Genomic DNA, 12,068 nt, shown 5'->3' on the forward strand with positions numbered 1-12,068 from the left:
AAAATGTGAATCTCCCAAATAATACCTCCTAAGAAAAAAAAAGGGGGGGGGGGGCGGGGAAGGTGAACAAATGAATCCTTTACTTTTGTGAACAATACATTGAAGATGGTCCTCCAAGGCTGAAAACAAGCTGTATAACCTGCAATGGGGTTGTACTGTACAGAGGAAAAGAGGAGCAAAGCTACTTCTAAAGCTGGCCATACATAGATTGGAACCAGCCAATGTATGTATGGCTGTTTCCGTTTGCAAATTAATCTCTCTGACTGCTGGGAAATTTGGGGTCGATCTGTGTATTCTGATAGGGGAAGCAGAGGAGTTTCCCCGGTGTCAGAATACAGAGGCACAGAGGGAAGAGTTGGGGAATTAGTTTATTTTTTTTCGTTCAGCCACTTAGCTGAACGAAAAACTGTACAGCTTAAGAATATCAATTTCATCAATGAAGTGTAAGACACACACATTGGGTTCCATGGATTATCAGCCACAAAACACTTTATAATGTACCATGGCAAACAAGCATTTAATGAGTGTATTTAGGTTGAGAATCTTCCCAAGTTGATAGATGTAACTCTAAAGCCCTGTACACACGTTCGGTTTGTCCGATGAAACCAGACCGATGGACTGTTTTCATCGGACAAACTGATCGTGTGTGGGCCCCATCGGTTTGTTTTCCATCGGTGAAATAAAAATGTTTTAAATTTTTCCTATGGATAAAAAAACGATAGAAAAAACGATCGTCTGTGTGGAAGTCCATCGGTCAAAAATCAATGTTCTCAATGCTCAGAATCAAGTTGAGGCATGCTCAGAAGCATTGAACTTAATTTTTCTCAGCATGTCGTGTTTTACGTCACCGCGTTTTGGCACGGTCGAATTTTTGACTGATGGTGTGTAGGCAAGACTGATGAAAGTCAGCTTCATCGGATATCCGTCGAAAAAATCCATCGGATTAGATTCCATCAGATATCCGATTGTGTGTGCGAGGCTTAAAAGTCTTCTCCAAGCACATCCATTTATTCAGTATTTATGAAACATCAATACCAAGGGAAAGCTTAACTTATTCAAGGTGTTGGATAGTACCCTGTTTCCCCAAAAATAAGACCTACCCTGAAAATAAGACCTAGCGTTATTTTCCAGGAGGGTTGCAATATAAGCCCTACCCTGAAAATAAGCCCTAGTTAAAAATGCTTGTAAAATCCTATAATCCACTCTATTATAGTAGTATATAATGTACAATGTGTGTGTTTCTGTAATATAATTGCGGGGGAAGAGAGCTCCGGCGGGTAACAGAAGCAGAGAGCGGCTCTATAACAAAGGTATTTGGCACAATTATATTACAGAAACACACACATTGTACATTATATAATACTGTAATAGAGTAGATTATAGGATTTTACAAGCATTTTAACTCAGTTCACACTGGGGATTCCTGACAGGCAGGGAGGGAGAGTGGGGGAGAAGACATCACATTACATAGTAAGACCTACCCTGAAAATAAGCCCTACTGTGTCTTTTGTTGGCATAATTAATATAAGACCCAGGCTTATTTTCGGGGAAACACGGTATGTACTTACTCCATTGCAAGTAGCGCTTTGTGTTTAAAGCCCATACGGCTGGCAGCTACTGAGCACTGGTGATCGCTATCCAAAACTTTAGCTGCTTTTAACAAAACTGTATATTTAATAAAAACCTCACTGTGCTGTGAAATGGACCCCTACTCAGGTGTCATTGGAGTTATGTGAAAGACTTGCATGATTACACAGTGGACAATAAGTACTGTATTTATTGGCGTGTAACACTCACTTTTTTACCCTGAAAATAGAGGGTAAGTTGTGCCTGCGTGTTATACGCAGGGGGCTGTGGAACGTTTTTTTCCTGAAACTTCCCTCTCAAAGTTAGGGTGCGTGTTATACGCCGATAAATACGGTAGTTACTGCACTTCTGCCCCTTGCTTTTTTTTCAAGCCACTTCATATTTGGCTGTGTATTGCATGGCTATAGGAGTTAATTTGTGCAAATTATAGCAATGCAGTCCATCACTGATTTTTAAAGGATAGCATGGGGTCCCTTTTTTGTTTCATGTTCGCAGGTTTGAAGTTTCATGAGTGCAAGGGATCGCACATGGTCCCCCAAACATTGGTGGTGGATTGGGCTGATGAAGTGCTGTGTGTCAATTTTGAATCAAATCTTTGCTGATACTTAAAGAATTTCAAGTTCTGGGAATTTGTACCTATTCTAATGGATATGACCACTCCACACGTCTTTGGAGTGCAATGGGAATATTTCTCTGAGTGAAGTTACAAGAATTTCCAGTACCTCATGTAATTGAAATTACTTGTATAGTGCGTTTTTTACATAGCGCTTTACATATATATTGTACATTCTCATCAGTCCCTGCCCTCAAGGAGCTTACAAAATAAGTTTCCTAACTCAAAATACACACAGTACTAGGAACAATTTAGGTAGTAGATCATTAACATACCAGTATGTCTTTGGAGTGTGGGAGGAAACCAGAGCACCTAGAGGAAACCCATGCAGGCACAGGAAGTTGATTTACAATTTAGCGTTTTATTACTTTTTATGGTGTATTCTCTTGCTCTCTCCTTCAATAATTTCTCTGAAGTGTTTAGCACTGCATTATACTTTTAAAAAAAAAAAATGGGGTAGCAGCGCTGAAGATCAGTGATGTATTATAGTTTGTATGTCTGTTTTTTACCAATCCTTAAAAGGGGTTAAACATGTATAAAAACCTGTAAGTGAGAGGGAACTGTGAGGAGACAGGAGGGGGACACTGTCCTATATAAAGCTGATGATCCCAGTCTGTATTCTGGGGCAGGCCTTCCAAAACGGGGGAGATGAGAGCAGAACTCCAACATGCATAAAGAAAAAGAGAAGAGAAGGCGCCTCCAGGTTAACGACAAAAAGCTTTAATAAGTGATAGGTAAACAGCATCCACTTACATATAAAATAATGGAGATCCGGCATGTAGATCATGTAAATGATCCCTAGAGTGGCGTCCTTCCACACTAGATGTTTAGCTGTTGTGGCTCTTGTGCCCCTCTGTGTCGCACCGTCCATGTAGCAGCACAGCCAGCTGGTACTGTGACACTGTTGCAAGCGAGGCGTGAGTCGCGGTGACGTCACTAGAATGCAACGACGTTTCAGAGCTGGCGCTTGCGTGTGGCTAAGCGCGCTCCTTTTTCAAGCATGCTTGAAAAAGGAGCGCGCTTAGCCACATGCAAGCGCCAGATGCGCGTGCGCTCCTTTTTCAAGCATGCTTGAAAAAGGAGCGCGCTTGGCCACACGCAAGCGCCAGCTCCGAAAGGTCGTTGCATTCTAGTGACATCACCGCGACTCACGCTGCGCTCCACGCCTCTCTTGCAACAGTGTCACAGTACCAGCTGGCTGTGCTGCTACACGGACGGTGCGACACAGAGGGGCACAAGAGCCACAACAGCTAAACATCTAGTGCGGAAGGACGCCACTCTAGGGATCATTTACAGGATCTACATGCCGGATCTCCATTATTTTATATGTAAGTGGATGCTGTTTACCTATCACTTATTAAAGCTTTTTGTCGTTAACCTGGAGGCGCCTTCTCTTCTCTTTTTCTTTATACTTTCTTTCTGAAGTAGGATTTACTGGGTTGTTGCTCTATAAAAAAAAAAAATCTGGCTCAAGAGCAGGTCTGCCCTAGCTGCAGATTTGCTTGACAGTTTCAATACAATAACATCCATTCATTGAGGTATTCAGCTGTCTTTTGTTCTTTATGTTTGAGGGAGAGGCCCTGAAGTGCTGTGTTTAGTTTCTCCTTTTTAGAAAGCAGTAGAACCTGTTTTTTGTTTTTATTATTTTTGTTCGTGGAAGCTTGGTACTTTATGGCATGCAGGGATTTTTTTTTTTTTTTACAGGGAATGGACACAACATTCCATTAAAGAAAAAACATATTATTATATGAGAGTCTAAAATATAGTTACGTTAAAAAACACAAGTCCATCTAGTTAAACCAAAAAATAAATAAATAAAACAGTCCCATATACACAATCCTTCACCCACAGTTGATCCAGAGGAAGGCGAAAAACCCCAGCAAAACATGATCCAATTTGCTACAGCAAGGAAAAATATTATTTCCTGATCCCCCAAGAGGCAATCAGATTTTCCCTGGATCAACTTTACCTATAAATGTTAGTACCCAGTTATATTATGCACAATAAGGAAAGCGTCCATGCCTTTCTTAAAGCACTTTACTGAGCTGGCCAGAACCACCTCTGGAGGGAGTCCATTCCACATTTTCACAGCTCTTACTGTGGAGAAACAGACAAGCAAACATGTACGCATTGTGTGTGTTGGGCGATGGTGACCGAACAAGGCTTGGTTTGGAGGGTTTCTTTATAACAAAAACGATATCCACGAATACACATTGCTTGAGGTTTATCGAGCTGCAAACTCTACTTTCCTCCAGCCTTTCCTCTAGGCCTAAACAGAACAAGGGCAAAAGATATAAAAATGTAGGTTCCCTCAGACATAAATTATGTGGTAACACGGTAAAATGCAAATCAAGCCATTTTGAATTGCACCGATTACAGTAGTGAGAAATGCACCCACACTGCAGCGCATCACAATGCATCTTTCTGGTCATGCTTTGCCACATTAGTAAAAAAAAAATGAGGTCATGTCTGTTTTTTTTTTCAAAGCCCATCTCTGGTCAAAGATATCCTGCCTCCTAGTCTGTCCCTCCTACTCACTTGTCACCCGTTCAGCAGTTATTTAAACCAAACTCTAAGAAATCTTCTGTGTGCAGCTCCCCCTCAGCCCACCTAATATTTATCTGAGCCCATCTCAATCCAGTGATGTTACACAAGAGATTTGGCTGCCCGGGACTCTCTCTTCTCATTGGCTGAGACAGCAGTGAAGTGCCATTGGCTCCCGCTGCTGTCAAAGTCAGTGAGCCAATTGAGAAAGAGAGCAATCTATACACTGGGGGAATCTAGGATGGAAAAGGACTTGGGGGTCCTAGTAGATGATAGGCTCAGCAATGGCATGCAATGCCAAGCTGCTGCTGCTGCTAACAAAGCAAACAGAATATTGGCATGCGTTAAAAAGGGGATTAACTCCAGAGATGAAACGTTAGTTCTTCCGCTCTACAAGACTCTGGTCTGGCCGCACCTGGAGTATGCTGTTCAGTTCTGGGCACCAGTCCTCAGGAAGGATATACTGGAAATGGAGCGAGTACAAAGAAGGGCAACAAAGCTAATAAAGGGTCTGGAGGGACATTAGTTATGAGGAAAGGTTACAGGCACTGAACTTATTCTCTCTGGAGAAGAAACGCTTGAGAGGGGATATGATTTCATTTTACAAATGCCGTACTGCTGGGATAAAACTTTTTTGCAGAATGGAGTTTAACAAGACACATGGCCACTCATTAAAATGAGAAGAAAAGAGGTTTAACCTTAAACTTCATAGAGGGTTCTTTACTGTATGAGCAGCAAGGATTTGGAATTCCCTTCCACAGGTGGTGGTCTCGGGGGGGGGGGGGGGGGGGGGGGGGGGGGCATTGATGGTTTTAAGAAACTATTAGATAAGCACCTGAACGACCACAACATACAGAGATATACAATGTAATTCTGACATATAATCACACACATAGGTTGGACTTGTGTCTTTTTTCAACCTCACCTACTATAGAGGGGGTGGGCCGGGCCACACCTCCATGTCTGAATAGACACAGGGAGCTGTGGCTCGACAAAGGTGCCCCAACAGCTAGCCGCTTTCTGTGGGGACACTTAACAGGAGGGAGGGGCCAGTAGCAAAACCATTACACAGAGCAGGTAGGTATAATATGTTTTTTTTTTTTTTTAACAGGAACATTTTATTGCATTAAACAAAATAACATTACAATCCAAAAAATAAAGTGTACTAACGTACATCCATTTACATAACCAAAGGCAGTAGTTACATAGACAATGTCAAATATAGGTGCTATGCATATCAAAAGCTATGCCAGTACAGTGGAGACATGACTCCATTACCCCAAAATAAAGCAAAATCTCATATAATCGTCTGATTTAGATAATCTTTAGATCTTTATGGTCTGTTCGGACATGTAAACAACCTCTGGTACATGAGTTCCTGTGGGCGATTGGCAGGGTTATCTAGCCACATTCCCCGCAGCATATGTTTGTTACTTTTAACAAAAAAACAAGACTTAAGTATCACTGTCAGGTAAAAAATATTTTAATAGTAGCACATCCCCCAGCTGCCTAAATACTTACCTGAGCCAGATCAAAATCCAGTGCTGTGTATGTTTGCAGCAGTTTTTCTCCCCTCTCCCTGTCTCATAGGCTTGGCTGAGAGCAGCACAGTCATTGGCTCCTACTGCTGTCAGTCAAAAGCTGTGAGCAGGAAGCACTGCAGAGCTGTGCTGTGTGTCTTTAATAGACGCAAACAGCCAGGCTCGGGACCAAGCATGCACGAGTGCCCCCAAAAGAAGTGGTATTTTATTGGGGCACTCAGAAGAAGGGAGGAGCCAGGAGTGCCAGTGCATAATCCCAGAAGAGGAGGTTTGGGGCTGCTCTGTTTAAAACCATTGCACAGAGCAGGTAAGTATAACATGTTTATTATTTTAAGAATTTAAAAAATAAAGCTTTACAATGACTTTAACTGCATTGAGCTGTCTGCCTGGAGTTTCACTTTAAATATATTTTAAAAAAATACCTAAACAATGTATAAACTGTAAACAAATAAAAAGTAAAAATGAAATGACCAAAAACATAGTGTCAGGATGCAGAGATTTTTTTATGACCAAACATTGCATTTTATTTTTGCTACCCTAATAGAAAAAAGGCAGTTGTCTTTACCCTTTGTCATGTTACTAATATTTTTACAAACCATATCTGACATTATTGTATTTTTTATATCAATAATGTTGGCTAAAGTGCTGTGTGGTCCATCTGTTTATGTATTCAGGTGCAGCGAGGGTCAGGAAATATCTTCTATGCAGTCTATGGCTGCTTAAGAAAGACTGACATGGTTAGCCTAAATATGCATATCTTCCATTTGTATTGCTTAAAGTGGAGATTCCATAAAAAAAAACAATTTTGCTTTAAACTGTAGCTTATGACTAAAAAAGAAAACAAAAACAATTTTTTTTTTTTTTTTTACTCATCTGGAAATGCCTGTTGCTATGCAGTCCCACAAAATCTGCCTTTGAAACCACCTAGGATTCTGACATCATCTCCCTCTAATGCTCCTGGGAAATGTGTGTCATCATTTCCCAGGATGCAGTGCACTGTCCAATTATCACTCCCCATCCAAGACTTCCAGGAAGTAAGTGCTTGTAGGCTTCACAATGCCCACAAGCAAAATGACAACGGTGTAGATATAGTTTTATAAACTATCTTTTTTGAATATCTTTAAAGCGGGGGTTCACCCGAAATTATTTTTTTTAACATTAGATTGAGGCTAATTACGGGAAGCAGAATCGGGTGTTTTTTTTAAATCAATGCAGTACTTACCGTTTTAGAGAGAGATGTTCTCCGCCGCTTCCAGGTATGGTCTTCGGGACTGGGCGTTCCTATTTGATTGACAGCCTTTCCGACGGTCGCATACAGCACGCCACGAGTTGCCGAACGTTGGTGCGGCTCTATACGGCGTCAGCGCACCGATGTTCGGCTACTTTCGGAAACTCGTGACGCGCTGTATGCGACGGTTGGAAGGCTGTCAATCAAATAGGAACGCCCAGTCCCGCAACCCATACCCGGAAGCCACGGAGAACATCTATCTCTAAAACGGTAAGTACTGCATTGATTTAAAAAAAAACACCCGATTCTGCTTCCCGTAATTAGCCTCAATCTAATGTTAAAAATTTATTTTTTGGGTGAACCTCCACTTTAAAAAGCTATAATGCAGAGAAAAAAAGCATAATTCCATTTTCACACGTTGGTTTTGTTGTGGTTTACTGTCTAGAACATGTTTCACAGTTGTATGATGCAAAGTGAATTTGTACAGTGCACCAATAATGTCTTGTTTTGTTTTTTTTTTTTGTTTTTTTTTGCTAAGTGAAAATGGTGATCCCTTGGGTTGAGGTCCAGAAACTTGAAAGGACATCCAATGTTTTAATGGCAGACATCATTGTGGTCCATGCACGAGGAAAGGAGCGAGAGTTTTCCATGTTCTTTGATATCAGTGAAGTATTCAAAATAATGGAGCAGCTTGCCGATGTGACGGTCAGAAGACTGTTGGATAATGAAGTATTTGAACTGGACCCAAATTTGCAACAGTCCACACAAATAACAAAGAGGTATTTTTTTTTTTCCCCTTGAGTGATGCCTAGGGGTCCTTGGGAAGTGCTTTGGTGACAGTAGAATTTACAACTGTAAGGTGTATTGTAAAAAAGGATAAAGAATATGAGTCAGATGGCAGGTCTCCTAGAGCAGTGGTCGCTAACCGGTGGTCCGTGGACCACTGATGGTTCACGAGAAAATGTTGGTGGTCCCCAGGGGTCCTGCCATAAGTCCACATTGTGACAGATGTATACCTGTTTCCAGTGTTGTTCTCAATGTGTACTGACAGTCAATACTGTCAGCACGTATTGATACCCGATGTCTCCTTTGTAGTTCTGGCTCTTGGGCAGGAGGTGAAGGAGGAGGGGACTTATAATGGCAAGGCTGATCATACTGTGGGAGGCAGCATGGAGCTTGAACACATGGCTGAATAATGAAATGAGATCCAAGATGAGTCTGTGTAAGGCAGCAGTGTGATGTAGAGTGCAGAGAGATCTGGAGCATTGTGTGTGTGTATAATGCAGCAGTGTGGTCCCGGGGGACAAAGAGCTGGAGCATTGTGTGTAAAATTTTAGTGGTCTGTGGGATTCAATATTTCCCTGCATAGAAATTTTAGCTTATTATCATCCAATTTGGTCAGTAGCAATTGGATTGTCTGTATACACTGTGACTTTTGTACATATTCCCTGGCCAGTTGACCTAGGGGAGAAAAACTGCAGCATCCAGTAAAAGTAAATTTTCCCCAAATCATTTCCATAGTTTCTTCAAGATGAGGTCAGCTTCGGGGCTGTCTGCTTATTGCATAAAATGCGCATTAAGCCAGTTTCATTAGTCTAATCACTCTAATGGAAGAATGTTTGGTAAAGAAAATCTTTTGGCCTTTGCATCTTCTGCTGACCTTTTTATATATTTGGGAAGCTCTACTGCATAGTGTTTGAATGGCAGAGATATCTTATTCAGAAGGCCGTCTATTTAATGGGTCTTGGGAAATGCCTGCTTTACCAGACAAATGCCTGCTTTACCAGACAACATAACCCATAGATCCAAAGCAAATTTTGTAACGTATCTATATCCTAGGTTGGTTTTTACATTATCAGAAACCACAAAGTAAGGCCATGTGTTATAATTGCACCTAATAACCACTTGACAACAGCCCATATATACGGCCCACTGTATATATACGTCGGCACTTTAAAGACGGATCTCTCGGTAACGGCAGCAGCTGCTGCCACAACCGAGGTGTCCATCTTTTCAGCGAGCGGTCCAGTTTACGATAATGGTGGTTTTTGCAGCGGATTCACCACAAGATCACTGTTATCGGCGGTGGGAGAGGGCCCCCCCTCCCGCACCCTCCGCCGCTTACCGGAGCCGTGGGTAGTGGCGGAGGCAACCGGGTCCTTCTCCTTCCTTTGTATGGATATTAGTGAGGGCAAGATGGCCCCCACCTGTCTCCATACCATAGCAGGGCAGAAGCGATGTCAAAACGTCACTTCTGCCCATACCTCTTAAAGGGACATTTTTTTTTGTCATTTTTTCAAATGGCAATTTTTTGTATTGCTTTTGGACCCCAGATCTTATATTTAAGAGGACCAGTCATGTTTTTTTCTATTACAATGGATGTTTACATTCCTTGTAATAGGAATAAAAGTGACCCAAATTTTTATTTTATTTTTAAACTGTTTTAAAATAAAGTAAAATAGGAAAAAAAAAAAACCTTGTTTAATGCAGAAGCGATCGCATACTGGAGCAGCGCCCGCATATGAAAACAGTGTTTAAAGCACACATGTGAGGTAATTCTAGCCCTAGACCTCCTCTGTAACTCAAAACATGCAACCTGTAGAATTTTTTTTTAACCGTTGCCTATGGAGATTTTTAAGGGTATAAGTTTGACCCCATTCCACGAGCAGGCGCAATTTTGAAGCGTGACATGTTTGGTATCAATTTACTCTGCAGAACATATTTCACAATATAAAAAAAAATGGGTTAACTTTACTGTTATCTTATTTTTTAATTAAAAAAGTGTTTTTTTTTTTCAAAAAAAGACCGCTGCGCAAATACGGTGTGGCAAAAAGTATTGCAATGGCAGCCATTTTATTCTGTAGGGTGTTAAAAAAATGTATAATGTTTGGGGGTTCTAAGTAAATTTTCTATTAAAAAAAAAAAAAAGTTTTTAACTTGTAAACACAGAGTCTGAAAAAACAGGCTCGGTCCTTAAGTGGTTAAAATATCAGCCTGTCCGTGTCCTCACCTATACCTGAAAAGTGAATTCATGCTATTTAATTTTTAAGTTTTTCGTGTTAGTCTTTCTGTTACATACATACGACTCAACAGCAAATGGTAAATATATGTTTTGGCAAAACCAACGTTTTATGCTAGTGGTGAATGCCTGCCTATACAGTGCTGTTGTCAAATATTAGAAACAAGTTTAAACTACCCCTATTTATGTGTTAAATAGTTATAGGAATGAATGTTAAAATAAAATGACTGCACTTCTGTCTTGCTGGTATGAGCTTTTTGACAAACAATGGCCTGCCAGATCCTGACGTGTGACAGTCTACTGCAGTGTAGAGCAGAGTAAGGCACTCAAAGAAAAGCTGGTCATTTGGTCCAGTATAAAACTTGTCCCCTGAGGATGCCTTTTAGTGCCATCCTGGACCTGCTTCTATTGCATGATCACATACTGTTCACACATACTGAAAGGCTGCATTGCGTAATACCTACTGATCCGGGCAAGACAGATACTACATTATAAGTCCATTTATCTTTTTGGGAATTGCCCATCGGGGCCAGCTTATTGGGTAATACCATCCCTATAGAATGCAATGGATTGGTTTGACAGCCTCAGACCGATAAACCCCTTTTAAATTTAACTGCTAGGATGTGAGATATAGGGGTTGATTTACTAAAACTAGATCTGGTGCCCCTGTGCATGGTAGCCAATCAGTTCTAACTTCAGCTTGTTCAATTGAAGTGTAAGTTAACCTTTACAGAAAATCTGTGAGTTACATAATTACATAGTTACATAGTTAGTCAGGTTGAAAAAAGACACAAGTCCATCCAGTTCAACCACAAAAAAATAAACAAACAAAATAAAAAACACAATACAATCCCATACACCCAACTCAATACCCACAGTTGATCCAGAGGAAGGCAAAAAACCCCAGCAGAGCATGATCCAATTTGCTACAGCAGGGGAAAAAATGTTACACTTGACACCACCCCCCCTCAGTCCCGCTTTACCAAAGTCCCACACTTCTCCGCTGTCAGACGCCGGCATGCCGATTCACCGATCCAGGGAAGCAGAAATCCCTACAGCTTTTTCTCCTTTCCTCACAGTGCTGACAAGACAGGTTAGACAGATTCGGAATGGTCAGCACCGTCCATGTGACGGTGTGGACCAATTTGAATCACTGGTCCATACTGACAAAGTGGTACAGATAGGAGATTAATTTTCCAGACTGGTGAAGAGGCATGTCGATGTCTGACATCGGAGGATTGCAGGACACCAGTACATCGGGACCAGGGGGGGTGGAAGGGGGACCAGTGTAAGGTCACAGATTTTCTGCTTTTTATGCTTTTGACAAAAACAAGAACTGGAAGCTAATTGGTTTCTATACAGAGCTGCGCCAGATTTTGCACTCTCCAGTCTTAGTAAATCAACCCCATAGAATCTTGGTCAGTGAGGTATTTGCTAAAATTCTCCAGGAGAGATTGTTGCTCTGCTTGTGCTTTCAACAAAACAACTTGGTTACAGGAGGTAAAATCATGAAATGCTAATTAATGCCGTTTGTGG

General features: G+C 41.3%; 1 protein-coding gene across 4 annotated transcripts in view; it reads left to right on the forward strand.

Annotated features, from left to right (window-relative positions):
• The window catches only part of TBC1D8 (TBC1 domain family member 8), a 149,558-nt gene that overhangs the window by 50,059 nt on the left and 87,431 nt on the right, over window positions 1-12,068 (forward strand). For all 4 annotated transcript variants that reach the window (XM_040336436.1, XM_040336434.1, XM_040336437.1 and 1 more), the window contains one exon: window positions 8,052-8,292. In XM_040336436.1, the coding sequence (XP_040192370.1) occupies window positions 8,052-8,292 (241 nt within the window). The remainder of the gene's footprint in view (window positions 1-8,051; window positions 8,293-12,068) is intronic.

The sequence above is a fragment of the Rana temporaria genome, chromosome 2 (assembly GCF_905171775.1).
Source record: "Rana temporaria chromosome 2, aRanTem1.1, whole genome shotgun sequence".
NCBI classification, from domain to species: Eukaryota; Metazoa; Chordata; class Amphibia; order Anura; family Ranidae; genus Rana; species Rana temporaria.